This window comes from Otolemur garnettii, unplaced genomic scaffold (genome assembly GCF_000181295.1).
Source record: "Otolemur garnettii isolate 467f Iridium unplaced genomic scaffold, OtoGar3 scaffold00046, whole genome shotgun sequence".
Taxonomy (NCBI): domain Eukaryota; kingdom Metazoa; phylum Chordata; class Mammalia; order Primates; family Galagidae; genus Otolemur; species Otolemur garnettii.
Genome location: NW_003852441.1, coordinates 1,261,898 through 1,287,302, shown reverse-complemented (window position 1 = coordinate 1,287,302; position 25,405 = coordinate 1,261,898). Strand labels below are relative to the sequence as shown.

General features: G+C 55.6%; 2 protein-coding genes across 4 annotated transcripts in view; one reads left to right on the top strand and one right to left on the bottom strand.

The window, feature by feature from the left end:
- The window catches only part of FAM83G (family with sequence similarity 83 member G), a 31,510-nt gene extending 23,355 nt beyond the window's left edge, over positions 1-8,155 (top strand). Inside the window, exons 3-5 of the mRNA XM_012805952.2 lie at positions 1,023-1,147; positions 1,734-3,000; positions 7,585-8,155. Of these exons, the coding sequence (XP_012661406.1) occupies positions 1,023-1,147; positions 1,734-3,000; positions 7,585-7,974 (1,782 nt within the window). The 3' untranslated portion in view covers positions 7,975-8,155. The remainder of the gene's footprint in view (positions 1-1,022; positions 1,148-1,733; positions 3,001-7,584) is intronic.
- Positions 1-24,945, bottom strand: part of SLC5A10 (solute carrier family 5 member 10) — a 65,642-nt gene extending 40,697 nt beyond the window's left edge. For 2 of the 3 annotated variants that reach the window (XM_003791052.2, XM_003791053.2), the window contains exons 1-9: positions 24,802-24,945; positions 18,818-18,889; positions 18,323-18,427; positions 17,911-17,970; positions 16,786-16,890; positions 10,025-10,130; positions 9,682-9,762; positions 8,111-8,316; positions 3,536-3,671 (exon numbers count right to left, since the gene is read on the bottom strand). In XM_003791052.2, the coding sequence (XP_003791100.2) occupies positions 3,536-3,671; positions 8,111-8,316; positions 9,682-9,762; positions 10,025-10,130; positions 16,786-16,890; positions 17,911-17,970; positions 18,323-18,427; positions 18,818-18,889; positions 24,802-24,918 (988 nt within the window). In that variant the 5' untranslated portion in view covers positions 24,919-24,945. The remainder of the gene's footprint in view (positions 1-3,535; positions 3,672-8,110; positions 8,317-9,681; positions 9,763-10,024; positions 10,131-16,785; positions 16,891-17,910; positions 17,971-18,322; positions 18,428-18,817; positions 18,890-24,801) is intronic. The other variant, XM_012805953.1, reaches the window with a different exon arrangement.
- Positions 24,946-25,405: the final 460 nt, after the last annotated feature.

The following is a 25,405-nucleotide window of genomic DNA, read 5'->3' as shown; positions in this document are numbered from 1 at the left end:
CTCTCTGGGTCATAGGTCCTGTTGCCATGATCTCTGGAGGCTTCCCGCTTGCTCATGGGCCAGACAGTGCAAGCTTAGCAAGGAATTGAATCTCACCATTTACTGAACCTGTCCTGGTGCCTGGCAGTGTCCTGGCCATGGGAAGGGAGGAGAGTTTTCTGTGAGTCTTCAGAGAGCAGAGCCCAGCAGGGATAAGAAGACAAGTGTCAAGAAGAACATGAGAAAGGCCAGGCCAGCCACGCATCCAGTAAGGCCACACACTTGTCAGGGCACAGGGCCCAGACTCCTAAGAACAGTGCCCTTCTTCCCTTCCTGACCCCATTCCCCAGCCGCATAGCTCCCTACCCTCCCAGCCATCCATGGGACATTTCTATTTTTTTTTGAGACACAGTCTTACTATGTTGCCCTCGGTAGAGTGCTGTGGCATTGTGGCATTATAGCTCACAGCAACCTCAAACGCTTGGGCTTAAGCAATTCTCTTCCCTCAGCCTCCCAAGTAGCTGGGACTATAGGTGACCTCCATAATACCCAGCTATTTTTTGGTTGCAGCCGTCATTGTTGTTTGGTGGGCCCTGGCTGGATTCAAATCCGCCAGCTCAGGTGTATGTGGCTGGTGCCTTAGCCGCTTGAGTCACAGACACCGAGCCTCAATGGGACATTTCTAAAGCATATGCCCATCACTCTCTCATTAAGGACCCTGCCACAGCCTCAGCCACCACCTAGGCATTTCCTAATGTCCTGGCCACGAAAGTCTTGTCTTGCTCAGCACTGTTCTTCAGATAGCTTTGGGGCCGAGGCCAAGACCATCTTGCTCTATACCCTTTGTCAGTAGTCCTTTGCTTCTCTGGGGCTTCATGTCCCTCTTTACCCCAGGCCCTTCAGTCCCTCACATGCCATCCCCTCTTTCTGGGCCTTCACCCTCTTCCTTCCTACCCATGCTCCTCTGAAGCTCTTCCTGAGCCCCAGGCAGTTGGCAGTCAGTGCTGTGGTCATATAATTTTGTCTCCTGGTCCCCAACACAGAATCTCAGAGTACGGAGCAGTGGGGGAACCGAGTTCTTCACACGGTCAGCAACCAAGTTCAAGGGTGTCCTGGCCCAGAAGTTCATGTTTGTGGATGGAGACCGGGCTGTGTGTGGCTCTTACAGGTGACTGGCTTTCTGGGGGCTGGGAGGAGAGGCGCCTCTAGGTCCCAGCTGGTTTCTGCCCTTAATCCTGACTTATGACACCCTGGTTATTCCGGTTCATTGGTCTCAAAACTGCTGAGGAGGTGTTCATGGGGCTGGGGCACGCCCATCCTTCTGTCTCTGAAGACAGGCAAAGGAGGGTGTTTGTCCGAAGACTGTTGTTCCAGCCTGGAGGTGGGGTGTGGGCCAGGCCTGGCTGTGCCTTTGTAAGCCCACAAGGTGATCATTCTGAAAGCTGTCCTAGGGATGGCTCTGCAGGCACCCCCCCACGGGGCAGTGGGCGAGGGCTGCCCATAGTCAGTGATGACAGCACCAGGCGCCATGTGCTACACAACCTCCAGTGTCTGGGGCAGCACTGGGCCACTGTGCAGAGCTGGGAGTGGGCTCCAAACGAGGGCCTGCCTCCATGCTCTGCCCTGCCCTCTGCCCCACTGGTTTGTGGTCCCAGGTCCTGCAGCCACTGCCTGAGGCACACTAGCTGGGGCCAAGTCAGGTTGCGGGTCCTTTGGGCTTGACCGGTGTCCCTCCCCCTCCCTCTACACTGCAGCTTTACGTGGTCAGCCGCGAGGACGGACCGCAACGTGATCTCTGTGCTGTCCGGCCAGGTGGTGGAGGTGTTCGACCGGCAGTTCCAGGAGCTGTACCTCATGTCACATGGCATCAGCCTCAAGGACATCCCCATGGAGAAGGAACCCGAGCCTGAGCCTATTGTGCTGCCCTCCGTGGTCCCCTTGGTGCCCACAGGTACCACAGCCAAAAAACTTGTCAACCCCAAGTACGCGCTGGTCAAGGCCAAGAGCGCTGAGGAGATTGCCAAGACCTCTTCTGACAAGCAGGAGGCCAAGAGGCCCACAGGGCTGCGGGGTGCGGCACTGGCTGAGGGATTGGGGGACCTGCCTGAGCCACCTCCCATCCACCCTGGGCTGCTCCACCTGGAAAGGGCTGACATGTTTGAGTATCTGCCCACATGGGTGGAGCCTGACCCCGAGCCAGGCAGTGACATCCTGGGCTACATCAATATCATTGACCCCAACATCTGGAATCCCCAGCCCAGTCAGATGAACCGCATCAAGATCCGAGACACGTCCCAGGCCAGCGCCCAGCACCAGCTGTGGAGGCAGAGCCAGGACCACAGCACCCACCCTGAGCCCCACCCTACCTCAGGGCCCAGTGCCCTCCAGGACAACATCGCAGTCCAGAACGGCCTCCCCCAGAGGGACCCTGAGCCACTGACCCCTGTGCCCAAGCCACGGACAGTCCCTGTGGCAGACCTGCTGGCCCAGGATGACAGCAGTGTTGGCTGGGCCCTGGAGACCGCATCAGAGGAGATACCCCAGAATGGGACAGGCCATGGGCTGCCCAGAATGGCTGGCTCAGGCCACCCCCCACTCCAGCGGCAACTGTCAGTGACCCGGGATGACCCCGATGGCCTGGGTGCAGGGATCCCAAATGGGCTGGATGGGGAGGAGGAGGAAGATGACGATGACTATGTGACCCTCAGTGACCAGGACAGCCTCTCGGGCAGCTCCAGCCGTGGCCCTGGCCCCTGGCAGCCCTCAGCGGCCTCCTCCCCCATGTCAGACGAGTACTTTGAGGTGAGGGAGCATTCGGCCCCTCTCCGGAGGCGCCACTCAGAGCAGGTGGCCAATGGTCCAGCCCAGCCGCCCCGCCGACAGCTGAGTGCCCCCCACATCACCCGAGGGACCTTTGGTGGACCTCTGGGTGGCTCCTTGTGGGCCCAGGGTCGGGGGAGAGAAGAGGTGGATGTGCCAAGGAAGATGCAGGCCCAGCGCCCCTCGGACAAGGAGGAACAGGTGGGTTGGGGCCCTGCAAGTCCCTCCCCACACTCTGCCTGAGAGCCTGGAGCTGCCATCTTCAGGGCTCCCACATCCCTGGCTCTGGTGGCTTTCTTGTTACAGATGGGGAAACTGATGAACAGGCAGGGTGGCTAGTGACCTCTAGGGCCATGTGGCAGACCATTGCCGAAGCTGTAGACTCCTGGTCCCAGAGTTGCCAGCAGGCAACCTAAGGAAAGGCACATTTCCCCCCAAAGGTCTCAAATATTTGTCATTACAGGGTCTTGATGCCACCTGCTAGGAGGCTAGTACAGTCCCCTAGTTCACAGACAAGGAAATGGTGGGGCACAGAGATATTTCTTTACAGCTTTGAGGTCACACAGCAGTTAGCAGTTACTAGTCTGGACCTTGTGCCAGCCCCTGTGGGTCAGTGCCTTAGACTGTGGCCCTGTGGACCACGCTCCTCTGCACTTGCCCTGCACGCTGGAAACAGCTTGCATGCCCCCCGGCCTCTCCTGCTGCTAACCTTTGCAGCACGAAGCACCCACCCTACCTGGGAACAGTGCCCGGCTGATCATGCCCGGCATGATGATCACACCCATGGGGAGCATCTTGAGGTAGCTGGCGAGGATGGAGCCTGCCCTGGCATGGTTCAAGTCCCGGGCAGACAGTGACCGCTGCACAATGACCTGGGGTGGGTTGAGAGATGAGTGAGTTCCAGCCCTAGGGTACACCCGTGTCAGGATTAGTCCCCCATGGATCTCAGGGACTTGTGTGAGACACAGCACTGTCTCATTAGCCCCCAACAGCCACACTTGGGGCTGCAGTACCTGATAGCATCCCACTGGGAGCCCTGTCCCCAGTGGGCCGAGCACTGAGGGAAATGTGGATTCTGCCCTGGCAGCTGTCAGAGCTGGAGGAGACCTAGGTGGGATGGTACCAGGGCCACCACACTCCCACCTTCATCTCCTGGACCCTCAAGAGAGTGGGCAGCACATTCATGGTACCAGGAGCTGTGTTTGTGTGGCTGGTGGAGATCAGGGGTTTCTGAGCTGGGGTTTGGGGAAACTTGCAGATCAGCAGACAGAGGGTGACTGCTGCCAAAGGGTAAATCCAAACTGGCCTCAGTTTCTAGATCTGCAAAATAGGTGGAGTAGGTAGTGGTGATTTGCGCTGATAAAATGTCTAAGATTCCTCCCAACTCTGTGATTCTACTTAAGAAAAAAAATGTGACTCTATAAATAGCCTTATGGAGATAAAAGTCACAGGCTACAGGGCCCTTTATAGTGCACACGCCTGTAGCATTCAGTATGTTCACAGGGTTCTGAAATGGAAATATTATTATTTTTCTTTACTTTTTTTTTTGCAGTTTTTGGCTGGGGCTGGATTTTGAACCTGCCACCTTCAGCGTATGGGGCCAGCGCCCCACTCCTTTGAGCCATAGGTGCCACCCTTTTTTTTTTTTTGAAGACAGAGTCTCACTTTATCGCCCTTGGTAGAGTGTTGTGGCATGACAGCTTACAGCTACCTCCAACTCCTAAGCTTAAGCAGTTCTCTTGCCTCAGCCTCCCGAGTAGCTGGGACTACAGGCGCCCGCCAGAATGCCCCACTATTTTTTTTGTTGCAGTTTGGCTGGGGCTAGGTTCAAACCTGCCACCCTCGGTATAATGGGGCTGGCACCCTACCCACTGAGCCACAGGTGCCGCCCTGTCAATATTTTTCTTTTGCTATCCCACAGTTGAAATCACCTCCTATAACTCAGAAGTAGGCATTGTCTGTGTGGTTTTAGCTTCTTTTCCAAGCATGCTAGTGTAACGGACAGCACCCAGCCTTCACCCCAACGCGTGGCTGCCACTGATACTTTAATTACAGAGGCAAAGAACATTCATGGGCCACAGCCTAGGGAGGACAAGGCAAGCTAATGTCCTCCCTGCTTCTCTGCCAGCTTGCTGTGACTGGGGTAAGTCCTGACCCTGTTTGGTCCTTAGTTTCCCCTGGTTCTGTCTAGACCAGGGGTGTCCATCCTGTGGCTAATGAACCACCTGCCGATTTTGTGAGCAATCTTTTTTTTTTTTTTTTTGCTTATCTGTGGTGTCATATATCAAAAAAAACTTTGTGCAGACTTTTTTTTTTTTTTTGCTCATTAGCGGTTCTCAACCTGTGGGTCGCAACCCACAGGAACTATATTAAAGGGCTGTGGCATTAGGAAGGTTGAGAACCACTGCTTTAATGTGTTGTCCAAGACAACTCTTGGTATTATTCTTCTAGTGTATGGCAGGAAAAAAAGGAGATTGGACACCCCTGGTGTAGACCCTTCCCCTCAACTGTCCTATGATTGCAGAAGCCTTGCCTTGGTTCTCTTGGGAGAGAAGCACTCCCCTAAACCCACACTGTGTCTTCTGCTGTGGACAGCGGTGTCTGCGTCCACGTTTCCTTCTGTGCTCCTGGTGGATGGAGAAGTTGAGGTTTAGCGTCTCCATGAGCCCTGAGGTCTGCCAGCCCCTCACCAAGCAGGGCAGGATCCCCTACTTCCCCTTGATGTCAGCAGGCCACTGTGCCCCCAGTGCCTCTCAGTGTTGCCATGGCCCCCTGCCTGGGAGGCCAGCACCTGCCCTACAAGCTGGGTTGTTTCTCATCCTGAACCACTGGCTTCTCACCTACAAATGGGTTGTACCACCACCCGCAGGGGTGTTGTAAGGACTGAGTGAGACCACCAGTATAGCTGGCCAAGCCTGTGCCTGGCTCATCAAGGGCCTTCAGCAGTGAGCGCCCTTCCTCAGTGAGTTTTAGGGTGTGACTATCAGAGTCATCCATGGCTGACCACAAAAAGTTATGGTCACTGTTACGACTGAGGCTGCTTGCTGATGACTAGAAAGGAAGACCCAGCTAGTACAGTGGCTCACGCCTGTAATCCCAGCACTCTGGGAGGCTGAGGCAGGTGGATTGCTTCATCTCAGGAGTTCGAGATTAGCCTGAGCAAGAGCGAGACCCCAGTCTCTAAAAATGGAAAAACTAGCCAGGTGAGCGCCCATAGTACAAACTGCTCAGGAGGCTGAGGCAGGAGGATCACTTGAGCCCACAAATTTAGGTTGCTTTGAGCTTTGACTCCACACAGGGCAACAGAGTGAGACTTTGTCTTATTAAAAAAAAAGAAAAGAAAACACCTTGTCTCGAGCTCCAGCATCAGCAGGTGACAGGAGCTTACCTCCTGTCCTCATGGCAGGACTCCAGGTGGCCTCCCATGTAGACAGGGCACTGAGGCCGGGGAGGGCAGTGGCAGAGCTCAGATGGGAGCCTAGGCCACGACTCTGCCCATGTGGCCTTCTGTCCTTTATTTATTAGTGGCCTTGTTTGTTTCTTACTATAAACACACCACCTGCTCACTGTGGATGTGCCAGAAGACAGTGAAAAGTATAAACAAGGAGACAGGAAGCCCATGTGGTCTGGGCACACAAAACTGCTGCCTCCCTTCAGACTAGCCCATGGGCATCTTTGAGGGCTACCCTGGCCACGGAGCTGAGTAGAGTCAGACCCCAGGAGCCCAGGAAATCCCTAGGCCCTAGTGAGGACCACAGAGATGGGGCAGCCTTGAGCAGGACCAGCGTCAAGGTTGTTGGGGGATCTGGACCAAGGCCCAAGCAGACCCAGCTGGAGGGAGGACCAGGAGGTGGGCAGTAGTCCAGGCTGTGGGCCTGAGTGCTACTGGTGCTCTGGACCACATGGGGTCAGCAATGTCCTAGCTGATATGGGAATCTCCAGGGCATATTTGCCAGAGTGGGAGGAGCTTGCTCGAAGGCCAGGTTACAGATGGGGAAACAGAGGCCCAGGTTCCCTGGGCTTCTGAAACCTCCCAGCCTGGATCACTTCCTTCTGTTGTAACCCAGGGAGAGTCTTCAGTCAAATGCCGACTGAGCTCCTGCTGCTGGGGAGAGGAAGAGCTGCATCAGAGCCCAGACATGTCTCTTCTCTCTGAGTTTGAACCTGGTTCTATCTCTGGGCCTGTGTTCTAGCATGTGAATGGGCCGCAGGGCCTACTCTGAGGGGAGGCCATGTGTAAGAGGCTTGTGGGAACCCTGTCATCGCTCATCCCACAGTGGCTGGCTGTGGCCTGCTGGCCTAGCTGCCCCTTCTTGTGGAGAGGCCCCTGGAGGCGCAGATATCAGGGGTCTGTACCCACCGAGACTCTGCAGCTTCACAGGGGCCTCCCTCCCATGTGCTGCTCAGACTGCTTCTGGCCTCAGGTCACTGTCTGGTGCTGCCCAGAGAGGTCAGGTGGCTTGTCTGAGGTCACCGTGGAGGGCTGACAACGAGGGCAGGGCCTGAGTCACCCCCCACACTCAGCAGAAGTCCCAGCTGTGCCTCTGACAACCCCAGGTCTTTTTCTAACCATGCACAGCACCATTTGCAGGTAGAGGAGACTGGGTCCAGGGTGGTGAGGAAGAGCTGCAGGAACTCATCATAGTTACAAGGGGCAGGATTACTCCCATGTGACTTGAGGAAATTGAGGCACAGAATGGTCAAATCATCTGGTAAGTGGTGGAGCCAGGTAAGCTCTGTGATACCCCAGCCTCTGGTCCTCACTCTGCTTTCTCTCTCTCCCAGGGCCAGCGGTTCCACCACTGTAGGGTCCCTGCCTCTGGGACCAGGGGTAAAGATGGCTTCCGAGGAGCCCTCCAGTTCCGCTCTGCTGGTAATGGCGCCCAGAGCTCTACCAGGAAAGCGGGCCCAGCTTCAGCAGGCCCCCACCACTGGCAGGCCAAGAGCGGCCCAGTACCCCGTGTGCTGTCAGGTCCTGCAAGTCCAAGGCTGGCCCGAAATGCCCGCCCCCTGGCTGATGGCCCAGCCACCGAGGAGCATCCCAGTCCCTTGGGAATCCCATACTCCAAACTGTCTCAGTCAAAGCACCTAAAAGCTAGGACAGGAGGCAGCCAGTGGGGCTCATCTGATTCTAAACGGAGGGCTCCGGCCCCCCAGGACCGCAAGGACCCCTAGCAGCCTGTCTCAGCCTGGTGCCACACCCTCCCAGGCCTCTGCCCAGCCCAGACTCAAGATGCGGGAAGCAGATGGGCCACCTGCACCTGCCACATCCCAGCATGCCAGGAAGGTGGTGAGAGGTGTTGGCACTCACCTGGTCAGTGCACCAGTACCAGGTGGCCATGATGGTCAAGCCAAAAGTCATCCCGGTCCATGGCAGGTCCCCTGTGTGGGGGTCTCGGAACATATGCATGGCGTCTGCCCTTGGCAGGTGGCAGGTGGTGTTGGGAATGGTCTTGGAGGGGATGGCGCGGGCATAGGCTGCCTCCAGCTGCCCATAACCACCGATCTGGTTGAAAGCTGGAGGGATTGGGGTGGGACAAACACGGTTTGGTGGTTGGGGGACTTGAGTCCCTGGGCTCCCACTGCTCTCATCTCACAAGTAACTTCCTGACATGTCAAACTTGAGTCTTTCTCACCTCGTCTTTCCAGTATTAGGAAAGATGTGGAGGGTAGAAGGTTTTTAAAAAAAGAGGGATGAATCTGAATAGTTACTTTATTTGTATTTAAAATAATACTATTAGAAGAGCATTTTGCACGTGGACACCCAGGCAGGGCTGCTGCTGCCTTTGGATGCCTGTTGGCCTCCAGGAGGCAAAAGTGTTTTTTTCTCAGGTTTAAGGACCTTCCTGAGGCTTCTTACCTGGGGCACCCAAAGGCAGAGCTAAGGATGACCACAACCCCATCTCCAGGAGCTGCAGAGGTTCAGGGAGGGGCAGGGGCTCCAACAAGGACACAGTCCCTCAGGTGGGGTCAGGCCAGGGCTCTGTCTTACATCCAGCCCATGTTTGCCTCTCACTGTTCCCAATCTACCTCGGGGTCAGGGCCCTGTGTGGCCAAGCCCTGGCCCATTAGTGGCTTTCACTGTGTCTGTGGTCTCCCCTTCCTGTCCAAACTGGACCTGGTTGCCTGGATCTCTTTCATGCAGGGGGCTCCAGGGACAAAGCACCCTTGGTCTCAGAGGGAGAATTCTCGAGAGATGGGAGAAACCCTGTCCCTGCCCAGGTCCTGTTTCCCAGCCCCCCACCTTCCTGAGCTGCCTTCCTAGGCCAGGGTCTGTGCTCAGACCAGGACCCTTGTGGGGCTCAGAGCAAACAGACACTACATGGCCTCTCAGTCTGAGTCTGGAGGAATTGTTAAAGGTGTTCATTCACTGTCCATGGGATCTTCCTGGCTCTGCTTGATACTTCAAGCAACAAGGAGCTCACTGCTTATGTAGCAGCCCCACAAGCTTCCTGTATGTTCCAGACTAATATGGTTCATCTGAGCTGTCTCTCCCCACCCCCACCCTACCTTGGTCCAGTAGGAGGTGGCATCACCTCTTGGATTTGTACATGATGTTAAACATTTGGAGCAGATACCAGGTCTCCTAATTGTGGTCTACACACCTGCCTGTAGCTCCACCTCATGGTCAGGTGCTGAGCCAGGCTGGGCACAACCAGCCCAATGTTTCTGAGCCCAGTTTCTGGGGCCTCGCCTGACTTGGAGCTGGTGACAGCTGTGGCAGCCCCCACCATCCAGGGGAGGCCAGCAGGGGCTGATCCTAGTGGTCTGACCTCCCAACTGCCCCCTCAGCATGAGCCCTGCTGGGAGTGGTCAGGGCCAGTCCCCAAGGGCCTTGCTGCTAGGGCAGCCTGGCCACAGCTCAGAGCCTTCAGTCCTCACCTTTGACTGTCAGAATAACAGCCCCCACCACCATGATGAGCGTCTGCAGGGCATCCGTGTAGATCACAGCAGCTAGGCCCCCTGAGAGTGGAAACAAGCTCGCTGGAGAGGGACCTGGCCTGGGCAGGACAGATGTAGGAAGGCGCTTCCAGAGCTCCCCCATGGTGGCCATCCCATGTGCACAGCCATGTCCTTTATAGACAGGTAAGCTGAGACACAGCCAGGCTCTAGGCTCCTCTGACTCCATCTGGCCACTTGGCAGGCTACTCCCCAGTCTGTGGGTGTAGGTGGCCCTCTGCCTCCTGCGCCCATCCCTGGCTGCCCTCCCTGCTGCAGACCGTACCTGCAATGGTGTACAGGGCTGTGATGCCCAGTGTGAGGGTGGTGGAGAGGTAGAAGTTCCAGCCCAGGCAGATGTGCACAAAGAGAGCCCCGGCATACAGGTCCAGCTGGGGAGGAAGGGAGGCTTGTGTGGGTGTCTGGGTCACTGCTAGAGCCAGGGCTCCAAGAGCCTCTCGGAGCCTCAGTGTCCCTCACCTGTCTGCACCACGGGGGGCTGTCGTTGTGAGGGTAGAGGAAGAACTGGCTGTGGGCAACCCAGATGTACAAGGGATGTTACTGTTGCCAATAAACTCAAACTGGCCACCACCCACCAAAAGCAGCGTGTTACTAAATCAGGCCCCTGCCCAGGAGAACCCTGTCCCCTGGTTCCCAGGGACACTCTGACAAGGAGTCTTCTGAGAGGAGTTCATAGGGGTTTCCATGGAGGTGGGGGCAGAGGGCCAGTCTTGCTACTGCCCCCCCCCCCCAGCTCCCCTTACTGGTGGCTCAGAAATCTACGTATGTCTCAGGACCAGATTGGGCCCAGGGCTGGACTAGACACAGCCCTGCCGTCCCAGAATGAGGGGCCACATGTGGGGTAGCAGCCCTCATCTGGGGACTTTACAGCCCATGATCCCAGAGGGAGGGTAGGTCTCTACCCTACAGGACCCAATGTGGGTAACAGGCTCCATCCCTAAGTCTCCGAATCTGCCATTTATTCTGTGTAGGCCCCATAGAGGGGACATAACCTGGAACATAGCCTCTGGGGCCCAGCTGTGGATCACAGAACCTGCTAGCTGGTAGCGGGGACACTGGGCCCCTTCAAGCTTCCCTAGGGCCTGGCCTAACTTGCAGCAGACCAGCTCTGTCTACAGCCAGGCTCCAGTGACCCCACCTGCTGGCCCCAGCCCCCGGGATGCAGCCCAGGCTATGGGCTTTGACTCCTAAGGTCTGCACCCGTCTGTGCAGGTTCCTCCCTAACCCTCTCTTGGAGAGATCCACCAATTTTGAAACTCTAACAGGTACTCTCAGGAGAACACTGACCCCCTCGCTCTGGCCCCTGCCTGCAGCTGTTTGTGTGTGTGTGCACGCAGTGGTGGTTCATGGGGATGTGGAGAGTTGGTGTCTCCCTCCAGCTGCAACAGAGAAGCCCAGAGGTGCTCAATAGCAGAGCAGGAAGGCCTCTTCCCACACCCTCCCCATCAAGTGGGGAGAAGCTGGGTGCCAGGAGGGGAGGGGACTTCCCCAAAGTCAGGCCCTGGTAGACAGAGTTGGAATTGCCAGGGGTGGGAGGACAGGAGGCTTCTATAAAGCCTGTAGCAGCTGCTGCTCAGGACTCCTCCCTGGACCCCAGGTGCCCTCCTCTAGGACAGAGCCCGGTCTGTGCCCAGCCTTCAGGCTCTGACTCATTCCCCACTCAGCACGCTGCTGCCTCCAGGTCTCCCCAGTCTCTGCCTCCCATCTTTTAGAACCCACCCATCTCAGAGTGCCCCAGAGCCCTCTGTTCCTTGGGGACAGATAAAGCCCCCCCTTTTATGGCAGGAGCCCCCTGAGAGTGATGAGGGGTCTCTCAGGTACAGGAACAGCTCAAGCAAAGGTGTGTGGGGACTATTCCTGCTGTCTGCCCTGTACCTTGGACCTGCCATGGCATGCCACCTGCCAGGGAGTCCCTGTCTGACCCTCCTTCTACAGCCCAGGCTCTCTTCCCTGTGGTAGAAGCCAAGGGCTGCACGACCCTGGGTCTGTGTCCTTGATCTGCCATGTCCTGGCCATGCGGCTTTAAGTGGGTCTCAGTGGCCCTTATCTGTAATATGGGCACAGATGCAGAATGAACACAGTTGTTCCTGCCTTCCAGGCTTTCTGTCCATCACTTCCCTCCAGACAAGACTCTTGGGAAGATTTGGGGATCGCTGAGATGACCAACTGTCCTCTGGGCCCTCTCCCTGGGACTAGGAGCAGCTGCAGAGTGTAACCCACCTTCCTAAAGGTTCAGTCGGGAGGCCCAGGCCAAGGAGCAAGGGAACTTGCCTGTGGAGGCAAAAGGTCTGCACCAGGGAACTGCATCCCCCAAGGAGGGCCACTCTCAAAGGCATAAGGCAAGCCAGGCCCTCACTCCAGGCCACCACCCAGCAGGGCCAGGCCCACTGGTCACCCCCAGCTCAGAAACCTGCTGCTGTCCAGAGGCGCTACCTGCTCCTGTGATGTGGCCCCACACTCATCCACCACTGTCTTTACCCTTGCAGGACCCCCTTGAGCCTTCCCCTCTTCTTGTACCCAGAAATCTTGCTGCCCTCAGGGCCTCAGGACACCTGCCGACTTGGGTGCTCATGTGCTCTGTATGCAGAGTCTCAGGCAGTGCCCACAGCCCCCACTCCACAGAGAGGGGGACACCTGGGCTGTCCTTGAGAATGAGTTCAGAATTTCCTGCTCACACTCTTCCTCTCTCTCCTACGTTTCCTGAGCACCACCCACCAGTGACCTCTCTGGAAGCCAAGGGTACAGAAATGACTTAATACCTGGCCCAACCCGCCAGAAGACTCACACTGCAACAGGAGGCAGACTGATGATCCGGATGAATAAACTTGGACCTCAGAAGAGGACATTGACAGGGCTGGTGTTTGAGTCTGGCTTTAATAGAGATGGCGACAATGATGGGGGAGGGTGGCAAAGGCCAAGGACAGAGGTGGGGAGTTTGTCTGGGGGTGGCTGGGCCAGGAACCTAGGCTTTAGTGGTCACTGTGTCAGACACTTCCAGAACCAGTTGGGAAGAAGTGTGAAGAAAGGCTAAGGGTAAGGCGATAGGGAGTGGTGGGGACTGAGGCATTCTTACTAGATGGGCTCCTATACGACATTGGTTTTGGGGCTGCCACATTCCAACTCTGGCCTGCCATGAGAGATAAGACCAGGGAGCTCTGGTTGTGAGTGGCCAAAGGGCACTGGGGATTGTGAGCAGGGCGGACGTGGTCAATGCTCTCTGGAATCTCTGGGGAGTAGACTGGGGGGACAGAGATGAGAGAAGGGAGGCTGAGCCATGGGCACAGGGTACTTCCTCCCCCGGTTTCCTCCTGCTGACACCATCATGGCAGAGTTTGTGTGTCACACTCGAAGCATGCTTAGAGAGGGTGGCTTGGATGGAGCCTCCTGAATGGCTGTGGAAAGACCTCAATAGAAGTGAGAGGATGCTGAGAGAACATCTTGTCCAGGTCCCCTAGATTACGGATAAGACAGCTGAGGCTTACAGAATGGCTGTCACTTGGTCATGGCAAATCAGGCATAGACCACTGTTTCAAATCCAGGCCTCTCCCACCAGTCCAAGGTCCCAGTCATGGCACTGCTGCCCCAAAGCAGCCAGGATGTAGCCCTTTGAACTTCACCTTGTGGTGGGGTGATTCAGTTTGCTCAACTGTAAAATGTGGAGACACCCACTCACATCAGGGCTGGGCATCAGAGCCAATGCTGGGGCTGCCGGGATGAGTTGAGGAACACCAGTTGCCAGGTTGGTGTGTAGGGACTAGGGCACCCAGCAATGGCTGGGAATGGCGCTCAGTAATGGCGCTGTCTGAAGTGTATGGGCCCAGCAGTCCTGACCTCCCAGGGCTGAGCCCAGGAACACTGGATTCATCTGCCCATCCAGCCTGTCTCCAGAGTCACAAGGCTGCCCACTATAACCCCTCAGGCAGGGGCACTGGCCTACAAAGGAACCTGCAATGGTGGGGTCCGGAGAATCACCACCTTGAACTGTGGGGGGGACCTGTGGCCCAGCTCCATCACTATGGCACTCTAGGCCAGCCACTTAACCTCTGGAAAATAGGGAGTGAGGCCTGGTACCCCACACCACTAAGAGTGAAGGTCCTCCGTGGTATGGTGACCCTCCACCTCCCTGGCCTCACCTCTGCCTCTTCTTCGTGTGCTGCAGCAGCCATGCTGGCCTCTTTGCACCCCTGAGTGCCAGGCACAGCCCTGCCTTGGGGCTGTTACACCTGCCGTGGTCTCTACCTGGAACCCCCTAACCTGGATGCCCTGCAAAATCTCTCAAGGCTGTCAATCTCCCTAGGACGCCCCACCGGCAGGCCCAGCTTCCTTACCTGCTGTCCCCCTTCTTAAACACTTAGCAGCACCTTCTGGGATGCTGACCATGGACTCGGACACCTGCTGTCTGTCTCCCCCCCTTTCCTGTCCTTGACATATCCCCAGAACCTCACGAGCTCAGCATACACCTCACGAGACCAAGTGGGGGAATCTATGCCTGAGATCCACTCATTTTTTTCTGTGAATGGCCAGATTGTAAATATTTTTGGCTTTGCAGGCCACATGGCCTCTGTCCTGACTCATCAGCTCGGCTGCTGGGTCCCCAGACAGACAGTGGGACACATGAGTGGGTTTGGCTTGTGGGCTCTGAAGCCCATGCCCTCTCTGTGCACCTATTGTGTGCCGGCCTGGGTGAGCACCCCACACTATAGGTGCTTTCCAGACAGAAGAGGTGAAGAAACCGACCAGTAAAATCATAATACAAGGTAAAAGTGCCATAAGTGACCCAAACATGGGGCGGAAATGAAAAGTGGGAAGGATGGAGTAGGCAGCAGTGGAAATGCCACCTCTCGGGCAGGACAGAGCATGGTGGGTCCAGGAGCTCAGAAGCTGGCTGGGCCGGGGCACATGGGACAGCAAAAGGGGGCAGCAATGTTCCACTGGGACCATGGGATGACGTAAGGCCCCTGGGCAGGGCCAGGCAGGGCAACAGTGAGGCTTTCTCCTGGTTTGGGAGAAATGCAGTTGCCCTCTGGTTTCCTCCGAACAAGCCAAGGGCAGGAGGCCCCATGAGGGCTCCCAAAGGGATCGATCACGGCTGGAGCAGGGGACAGGGCACATGGGTCTGACCCAGGGAGTGTGACAAAGGAGGGAGGAGATTCTGGTCCTACCCCTGATAGCTATGGCCTCTATGCAAATGGACAAGGTAGAGGACACAGGGGACAATCTATGAGGAAATCACACAGTAAATATCAGTGTGCAGCCTCTCTGCTGCCCCACGGAGGAAGGTGGCCTGTTGGGACAGGGTCAGGGCTCAGGTGAGGGGCAACTGGAGCACCAGGCAGTCCCCACCTCCTTCAGCCTGGAATATGCCCTGGCATGGATGACAGTTTCCACTAACTGGACAATGGAGTGAGGTTCCTTTGTGCATGTAGGGAGCTTGGGGCTCCAAGCTGTGCAGAGCCCAGCAGACCAGCCCCAGCTGCACCCCACGGCCCACACATTCCCCCTCAGCCTAGCTCTTGTGGTGGCTAAACATGGTATCAGGAGTGAGGCTGCCTGGTCCCCATAGTGTGCTCTCTTGGGGGCCCAGGCCATGAAGGCCATCTGCAGGAGCTCACAAGGGGAGAGGGGCAGCCAGCTGGGAGGGTATGGCCTTGGGCCCTGCCTTCTAGGACTTTGACAAAGGTGTGTGTTTCACCTGTATTAGTGTCCAGTATAGCCCACCTCAAACACCACCCCAGCCAGCCCCATCATGTCCTCTTCCAAGGTCCGTGCTTGTCCTAATCTTAAGTCGTTTCTGTATCCTTTGGTTTCCAGGGAGGTCGCTAGTGGTGGTAGTGGTGGGTGCTCAGGAAACACAGAGGAGGGAGGAAAAATGTGAGCAGAATATTCTGGACTCGTCCTCAAGGACAGCCGAAGGCCAGGTACTTTCAGGCTCTGAAGGGATCTCAAAGAAAGAAAACCTCTTATAATACTCTGAGAGTGTCTAGCAGAGATGGCCATGCAGGGCTTGCTATTAACCACTCATGGAAACCCACCCACATGAATATCAAGGCACTCTGGGGTACCCCCTGGAGTCACCCATGGGCACCATGTAGGTGGAGTTGAGCCAGGGCTGCAGTAGGGACGCCCCAGGAGAGCAGGAAGCAGGTCAGATGCTGGGTGCTGCCTCTACAGGGCCCAGCGGGGCTCTATGTGAACCCTCACAGGGCCCCATTGCCAGGTACCCCTGCCCACAGCTTCTAGTTGCCAGTGAGGCCTTGACCTCTATGCCTCCATTCCTTCCACTAAATCAGTGTCACACCTGGGTTTCCAAAGTCCCAGAGCTGAACAAAGAGGTACAAGGGGGTGGCATCACTGAAGAGAAACCGCCCCATAGGACACGGCCCACAGACACCACGCCAGACCTTAGAAACTGGCCTGCCTGCTCCTAACCCCCACAAGTGAGGAAATTGAGGTCCAGGGAGGCCTGGGGACTTGTCCAGGTTCCCTGAGCCAGAATCAGGCAGCCCCAAGGCTCACGCTCCCTTCAGAAGCCTGGAGCTGAACAAGGGCAGATGCCACCAGGGACCCAGAGTGAGAGTTGGAAGGCCTGGTGTTGCGACAAGGTACCAGGAGGCTTGGGATGAGTTCTTTTCCCTTCTAGGCCTCAGTTTCCCTATTTGTAAAGTCAGGGACTTGGACTAGCCCAGCCCTAAACTCCTGCTGACACTGGCCTAGGAGGTGTGCTTTTGGCTCCTGATGTCCCAGGGGCCCTGGGCCAAGCCCCTCTTGGAGAAGGAAGACCCTGGCAGAGCCAGGACGGGACTGGCTGAGATCACAGGGCTTTGGTGCCCCCTAGTGGGAAGTCCGTGCTCACCTTGTGCTGCTCCAGCCCTGACCCTCTTACCTGAGGGCCACCCTAATACCTGACTAGGACCTGAGGGGAGGCACTGGGCTGTGTTTGCTACCCCTGTCCCTTGCTGGGCCTCCGTTTTCCCAGCTATTAAACAGGGCAGGCTCTGTGGTCTGGGACCTGTGGGGGCAGCTTACCGATATCTTAGTGAAGACAGACAGCAGCAGGGAGAGGACAGACAGGTACATGCGAATCCGTTGGCCTCCATAGCGCTTCTGAATGTACTCAGGCAAAGTGACGATCTGAGGGGCACAGGTAGCACTCAGCCCTCCCTGAGATGGTGCCCCACATTTAGGGCACGGGCCATCTCAATCACTATCTCTCCCCGGCACATAAAGCAGCTGTGAGTCCCTGGGGACAAGGCCTTGAGTTCCAGGCTGAGTTCCGACTGTGTGCTGAGGGTTTTAGGCTGGACAGTGGCATGCAGAGATGGCCCTTCAGGGCTGAAATGAGGAGGGATCAGAGGGGCTGTGGCTAGAAAGAGGGCAAGTTTAGAAACTATTATGATAAATCCAGATGAGCTTTTTTTTTTTTTTGAGACAGAGCCTCAAGCTATCCCCCTGGGCAGAGTGCCGTGGCATTACAGCTCACAGCAACCTCCAACTCCTGGGCTCAAGCGAGTCTCCTGCCTCCGCCTCCCAAGTAGCTGGGACCACAGGTGCCCGCCACAACGCCCGGCTATTTTTTTTTTTTTTTTATGGTTGCAGCCGTCATTGTTGTTTGGCAGGTCTGGGCTGGGGAATCGAACCCGCCACCTTAGGTGTACGTGGCTGGCGCCTTAGCCAGTTGAGCTGTAGGCGCCAAGCCGAGATGAGCTTTGATGAGGCTGGACTGATGCAGTGGCTGTGAGGGGCAGAGCAGGGGACAGGCTGAGGGGGTCCAGGGAGTGGAATCAACTGGACTCAGGAGTAGACAGAATTAAGAATGGTGCATCTCATGTGTGCAGGCCAGGTGTGTGGTCCAGGTGTGCCACCAAGGATTGTTGCCCAGGTATGTGGCTTGTGTGCCTGAGTGGGTGAAGCATCAAGCTTACAGAGCAGCATACAGGATAGTGGAAGCCAGCCAGCAAGGCACCAGGCTGAAGTCCAAGGGGAGCCGGCCTAATGGGTTGGTAGGAACACTTGTTGGACTAATATTAACAGCAAACTCAGCCCTGAGAGTTCACTACCTTGTGAAGTGAGGCCACAGGGATCCTAGCCATCACCACCAACTACTTGGACCAAGACCCAGCCCTTAGCTTAAGGTCCCTGGAGCAGACTCACCTCCGAGGAGATGTAGATGGGGATGAAGATCCATGCCAGCGCCAGCAGCACATATGTGGCCTGCAGGGACAGAGGCAGGTGAGAACCAGGGGCACAGCTCCCATAAGCCCTGCTCTGGGGACACAGCTGGATGTGGCTGAGCTGAGCAGCCTGGAGATGCAGCTTCCCCCACTCCTCCTGACTTGCCCCTTCCCTGCTCTGGACCTCTGCAGACAAATGGCCCAGTGGGCCCAGGCCAACAGCTCCCTGCCAGTGCCGTGGCGTCTGAAGGCCAGACTTGTCCAGGAATAGCCCTGCATGGAGCCCGCTGGGACATGGGCTGATACCAATCACAGGAGCTGCCCTCACCCAGGCTAAGGTGCCCATCCCCTCTGCCCAACCTCCTACAGGTTGCCCATCCTCTGGAGCTCACATTCCACTCGAAGCCTGCGACGGCCAGGCCTCCAGCTGCACCTGAGCCTGCCAAGCCGATGAAGAGGCCAGAGCCTTCACTGCTGGCAAAAAGGGAAGCTCCGATCTGGAGGAGAGAGGGGGAGACGCATCAGCCACAGGTACCCACACTAGCCCTACCCTGCACCAGACAAAATCTTCATTCTCATGAACCTAAGTTAACCCCCACCCTGACTTCAAAGATGAGACACTTGGGGTGTGGGTACACCGCTAAGGAGCATTCGTAAGTTTCAGACCCCGAAGCCCCTGCTTTTCACAGTTTCCAGCAGCCCAGTCCTAAGCTGGAAGCTCAGGGATGTCCCCCTGGCCTCAAGCCTGCCCCATTGAGCCAATCTGGGTGTTGACCTTAGGACAGGAAGACACAAAAAGTGACCCTAGGGATGCAGATGCTGGTTGATCTGACCTCACACTGGCCCCACAGATGAAGGACGGGGTGACAGAAGTCAGGTGCACTCACCGGCCACCATGTCATGTCCCGGCCTGCCAGGAAGTAGCCGCTCACGGTGTTCCTGCTGGCCCGACAAGAGGACTGAGGAACAGAAAGGGTGGGACTTGGAGCCTTTGCATTGCTGGAGGGAATGTAGGGTGGGGCTAACACTGTGGACACCGTGTGGTGACACCCTAAAAGGTTAGCCATAGAATCATCATGGAACCCAGCAATTCCTCTACCTGGTATAGCCCAAAGGAATACAAAAAACGTATGTCCACACAGGACAGGTGTGCTCGTAACAGTGGTATCAGAATGGCCGAAAGTGGAACAACTTAAATTTCCATGAAGGGATAGATGAACAGAATGCAGTCTAGCCGTACAAAGAGTGCCGTTCAGCCATCAAAAGGGATAAGGTTCCGACACCTGCTACAAATTGGAGGCAGCTTCAAAACATAATGCTGAATAGGCTGGGCTTGGTGGCTCATACCTGTAATCCCAGAACTCTGGGAGGCTGAGGTGAGCGAATTGTCTGAGCTCACAGGTTCGAGACCAGCCTGAGCTATAAGGAGACTTCATCTCTACAAATAGCCAGGCATTGTAGTGGGCACCTGTAGACTCAGCTACTTGGGAGGCTAAGGCAAGAGAATTCAAGAGAATTTTGAGCCCAAAAGTTTGAGATTGCTGTGAGCTATGACACCATAGCACTCTACCAGGGGGCAACAAAATGAGACTCTGTCTCAAAAAAAAGAAAAATAATAAAAAAATCACACTGGGCTTGGTACCCGCAGCACAGTGGTTATGGCGCTGGCCATATATACACCAAGGCTGGCAGGTTTGAACCCGGCCCAGGCCAACTAAACAACAATGACAACTGCAACAAAAAAATAGCTGGGCATTGTGGCAGGTGCCTGTAGTCCCAGCTACTTGGGACACTGAGGCAAGAGAATCACTTAAGCCCAGGAGTTCAAGATTGCTGTGAGCTGTGATGCCACAGCACTCTACTAAGGGTGACATATAGTGAGACTCTGTCTCAAACAAACAAAAAATCATACTGAGTGAAAGAAGCAGGACACAAGAGCCACATGTATGATTCCATTGATATGAAATGTCCAGAGGGGCAAATTCAGAGACTGGCAGCAGACATGTGGTTTCCAGAGGGTGGGGAGGCAGGAATGGGGAGTGACTGCTGGTGGGGACAGGGTTTCCTCTTGGGGTGATAAAAAAAAATTTTTTTTTTTGAGACAGAATCTCAAGCTGTCCCCCTGGGTAGAGTGCTGTGGCATCACAGCTCACAGCAATCTCCAACTCCTGGGCTCAAGCAAGTCTCCTGCCTCTGCCTCCCAAGTAGCTGGGACCACAGTTGCCCACCAAAATGCCTGGCTATTTTTTGGGTGCAGCTGTCATTATTGTTTGGCAGGCCCGGGCTGGATTCAAACCTGCCACCTTAGGTGTATGTGACTAGCGCCTTAGCCACTTGAGCCACAGGTGCCAAGCTGATAAAAATGTTTTGGAGCTAGCTAGAGGTGATGGCTGTATGACACTGTGCATTACTAAATGCCATGAAATGGTGAACTTTATGTTATGTGAATTTTACCTCAGTTAAAAAAAGAAATGGAGGTGGTCAGTTCTCTGTCCCTGGCCAGCCACCCTGACCATGGGCCCCCCAGTCGGCCCTGCGGTCTTAACTCATTTGCAGCTTACTTGGGGCATCACCCAAACTCCTGCCTGGCAAGAGCTAAGGCAGGGCTGCAGGGAGAGGGGGAGCCGTGGATGCCCCTGAGGGGATCTGTTGGCCTAGGGGAGGGCAGGACACAGACAACTAGACAGGTTCCTCTCCTGCAGGCACTTCCATGAGCCCTGAATGTCAAGTCCAAGCTTGGACACAGGGATCAGATCAGCTAAGTAAACTCCTAGGTTCAACCAATCCTCCTGCCTCAGTTTCTGGAGTAGCTGAGATTACAGGTGCCTGCTACAACACCTGCTAATTTCTTTTCTTTTCTTTTCTTTCTTTTTTTTTTTTTTCTGGTAGAAACAGAGTCTCTCACTCTTGCTCAGGCTCGTCTCAAATTCCCAAGCTCAAGGGATCCTACCACCTCGCCTGCCCTCCTTTGCTGTTCTTTACGAGGACTTTGTCTCAAGGAAACTGAGAGCCCTTTGGCCTTGGTATTTATATTTCTTATACACTTCAGGAAGCATAAGAGTGTTCCTGCAGGTGTTTTGTTTGAGGAAGAATAGAGAATTTTATGCTCCGTGTATGTGGAATCTACAATCAGAATGCCTGGGAGTAAAATAGGGCAACGCGATCTTGGGCAAGTTATGAGGCGCCTAGGTTTCCTCATTTGCAACGTGGGCCAAGAAGTTCATCCTCAAAGATTTCCGTGAGTGATCATGAGAGTACGTGCAGCCAGCCAGGGTGTCTGGGGCAGGCAGTGCTTAGTAAGGGCCAGTGGGTATGGGGACTTCATAAGCCCTCACTCTCTGGGTGGGAGAAATGGAGAAGATATGAGATCAGACCAGGAGCAATTTGAAAAGAAGAGCACAGGAGGCATATTGAGACATACATTTTGCATTTCTCTTCCAGGCTAGATCACAAAATAGCAAGCAACATGCCGGTTTCATCATTGCTGCCTTTCATTGCCCTGCCTTGTACTCACAATGACAGAGCCTTGTTGGGCCCCCTGCTCAGAGCTTCTTTATTTACTTACTTTTATTCTTTGAGACAGGGGTCTCACTATATTGCCCTGGCTGGTTTCAAACTCCTGGGCTGAAGCGATCCTCTCACCTTGGCTCCAGAGTACCTGGGACTAGGTGTGCGTCACTCCGCTTGGCTTTAGAGCTTTTGATGTGGCTCCTGCCTATTTCTCTCCAGCCCCAGCTCCTGCCTTGTACGTGTGCTGTGAGCGGTTGTACTGAATAACCCATAGTCATCACCAGGATGGCTGTATCCAGATGTGTAGTGCTGATCATCGCTGTGCTCCTCCCTAACACTTCTCATCTCTCCTGGCCACAGTGGGCAGTGCCACTTGCCTTTTTTTATCCCTTTCCCTGCATAAGGGGCATCATATTTCCCAGCAACTGGCCTGGGTGGTTCCAACGCAGTTTCCAGTTAGGGACCCCTAGACACTTAGGCCACAGACCATCACTTTCTGTTGCTATTGTGCCTGACTTATGTCGGTACAGAGAATAGCTGAGATTGCCCCCTGCTTTCCTGGGAGGTGAACAGGAAGCTGGGCTTTGGGGGCTGTTGGTGGCCACATGTCCTAGTAAACACTCACTGGGCACCTCCTGGGCCAGGGCTGGCTCCAGCCGCCTTACATTTGTGAGTCTTGTGGTCTTCACAAAAGGCCTAGGTAGGTGCCATGTCACCCACCAGTGAGGATACTGAGGCTCTCAGAGCCCAGGCACCCAGCTACTAAGCAGCAGAGTCAGGATTTGAGCCTAGGTTCAAACACTAGGCTGGTCCTCTTGCTTCAGGACATGAGGAAAACAGGGCTCGGGACAAAGCCACACATGGTGGAGGCCAAGAAAACCACAATGGAGGGTGGCTGCAGCCTAGACAATGCTGCGGACTTGAGCCACACTGCAGCTGAAGCCTCCTATTACCAGACTTCTCTGTGAGGACACAGTTACACTTCCTTCATTGTTAGCACTCATGGGGAGGTGGTTTTCTGTCAGTTGTTAACAGATACCTTAGTGAATGCAAAGGCTCAGCTCAAAGTTCCCTCCTCCAGGAACATGTGCTCCTTCAAGGCTCTCCCTGACCCCTCCAGCCCTACCACCACTGGCTGCTCTGCAGGGCGGCCCCTGCCAGGCTCCCCGGCCCCTCCAGCCCCATCACCAGCTGCTCTGCAGGGCGGCCCCTGCCAGGCTCGCTCTGCACAGCTCTGGGCTGAGAGTATCTGTGTTCCCTGTGGGACGCAGCTCCAGCATTCTCTCCAAGTGGCCCTAATCTTTCCTGGACCTGCCGGCTGCTCTCCATCCAACTGCACCTAGCTGCACCTGGCCTGGTTGGAGGGACAAGGCGATGCCTACAGCCCTGTGCCCAGGGCCCCAGCAGCATACAGGGAGCCCAGGCTGCAAAAAGCCCAGAACTTCTTAGATATGCACATGCAGTGACTAGACCCCTATGCAGGCCCAGAGCCCACACTCCCTCCTCTTCCTTCTTCTAGTCTTCCAGGTTCAGCCCTCACCTCACCCAGGGCCAGTCACCTGAAGTCCCCACCACTAGCTTTCCCAGGACCACACCATGTTATAGTTTGTAGCAGATTGTCACGTCCACTGGCCCCTTGCAGTCCTGAAAGTGGACTGAGCAGACACCCACAGAGATGAAGTGACCTCCGTGGACTGCAACACACCTTTGCCAGCAGCCAGCACTGGGCTGTTTGTGATTTACTAATTGCGCGATAACTAAGTTAGCGACTGCTGCCTCTGCCACTCAGCCACCACTGCTACCAACACCATACGACAGTGACCACCACAGCCACCACTAATGTCATCAGCACTGCTGCTGGTGACTCGATGACTACTATCTCCACCATGGCTGCGATGACCCTCCCTGCCACTATCAGTGACACAAACACACCACCATCACCACTGCCACCGCCATCACCACTGTGGCTACCATCACCCTCCCTGCCACAATCAGTGACACGAAAACCTCACCATTACTACTGCCACCGCCATCACCACCATGGCTGCTGTCACCCTGCTATTGTCACCACTCTTCCTGTACTAGCCCTGTGTTTGTGGGACCAGTGGCAGCAGCAGGACCCTTCCCATGAAGGTACCTTTGGGAGGAATCTTCTCCCTGTGGGATTCAGGGTGTCTTCATTTTACATATTGAGACACTGAAGCCCAGAATGCTGAGGGGACATGACTCACCTCCAGGCCCTCAGGCTTAGGGCAGGGTCTACAGAAAGCTTGAAGGGGTCTTTACCCTTCCCAGGAGCATGTCAGGGATCAGGGTCACCACCTGGGCTTCCCGGGGCCAAGCAGAGGAAGCCTGAGTTCTCCAAGCCCTGAGCATGTAGTGGGTGATATGGATCACCTTCTGTTCACCTTCCCATCAGGAAAGCAATGTCACACCTCGGATAGACGAAGGAGGAGCCATCTTCTGTGCAGGGCCTCCGCCCTGCTGCCTTGGGGTGGCCCTGCCCTGGGACCCCATTGCCCCTGCACTCCAGGGATGGGGCTAAGCCACTTCTTCCTCCTATGAAGGGTAACAGAGCTGGCTTAGAAATGAGGGCTAGCGGCTGGGCACAGTGGCTCACGCCTGTGATCCCAGCACTCTGGGAGGCTGAGGTGGGTGGATTACCTGAGCTCACAGGTTCGAGACCAGCCTGAGCAAGAGTGAGACCCCATCTTTAAAAATAGCCAGCACTGTGGCAGGCACCTGTAGTCCCAGCTACTCGGGAGGCTAAGGCAAGAGAATCATTTGAGCTCAAGAGTCAGATGTTGCTATGAGCTATAACGCCATGGCACTCTACGCAGGGTGACAAAGTAAGACTCTGTCTCAAAAAAAAAAAAAAAGAAAGAAAGAAAGAAAGAAAAGAAATGAGGGCTAGGTTGTAGGACACGATTCCCAGGAGCTGGTTGAAAATACAGAACCCTCCAGGCCCACAGGGCCTCCCTGTCCCCAAATTGGGATCCAGAGGCTCTGGGGTGCAGCTAGAGAGACCTGGCATTCTGATGTTCAGTCCAACCTTCACCCCAGGACACATCAGACTCTGTGTAGAATGGGACCAGGAGGACGATGGGCTGCACCCAGGGTCCCCAGTGGTTCAGGGCACAAAGGCCCAGTTGCCAATCATCTCGCTTTGCTAATGGAGAAGCCATTGCCCAGAGAGAGAAGGGGGCTTGGTCAAGGTCTGCAACAGAAAATCGACCCCAGCTGGGAGGAGGACCAGAGCAGGTGAGACTGACACTGAGGCCACACAGACCTGCCAGACCCAGTTCCCATCCTAGGCACCCACCCCAGGAGCCCAGGAGGCCACTACCACAGGTCCCCTCACCCATATGCCCACGGCCACATTCAGGGCAAAATACGCGGTGATGATGATGATGTCAGCCACACTCAGCTGCGGCCCAGTAGAATGGAGGTTGCTAGTGGAGTTGTCGGCCATGTTCATCCTGTGGTGGTGCCAGCTCTGAGCAGAGGGACTGATAGACCAGGTTGGAAAGAGCTTCCTGGCAAGGAATTAATTGATCATTAAACCAAGTGAGATGGTGGCAGCTCCAGACCAGGCGTGGCCGTGTGGGGCAGCAACTCCCCTGTGCAGCTACTCTCCTCCCCCTCTGTGGAGAGCAGGCTTCAGAGTGCAGGGGGCCCCTAACCCCAGAGGCTCTGGAGAAACAAACGGAGTCAGGGCCTCCAGAGGGAACCTGAATAGACCCAGAAAGAAGGGGCTTGACTGCTGTCTGGTTAGTACAGGAAGCATCGACCATTGGGATGGATGCCTCACCTCTGGGGACCTGCAGGGTGGGCAGCCCTGTCCTCCGGTGGCCATTGGGCTGTGAGTGGATTGGGAGGGACTTGGGATGGTGCTGCATTGTGGTTTGCGTCCAGCCATGACAGCCCCCTCTCAGAAATGTCCCCATGTCAGACAATAAAGTCCC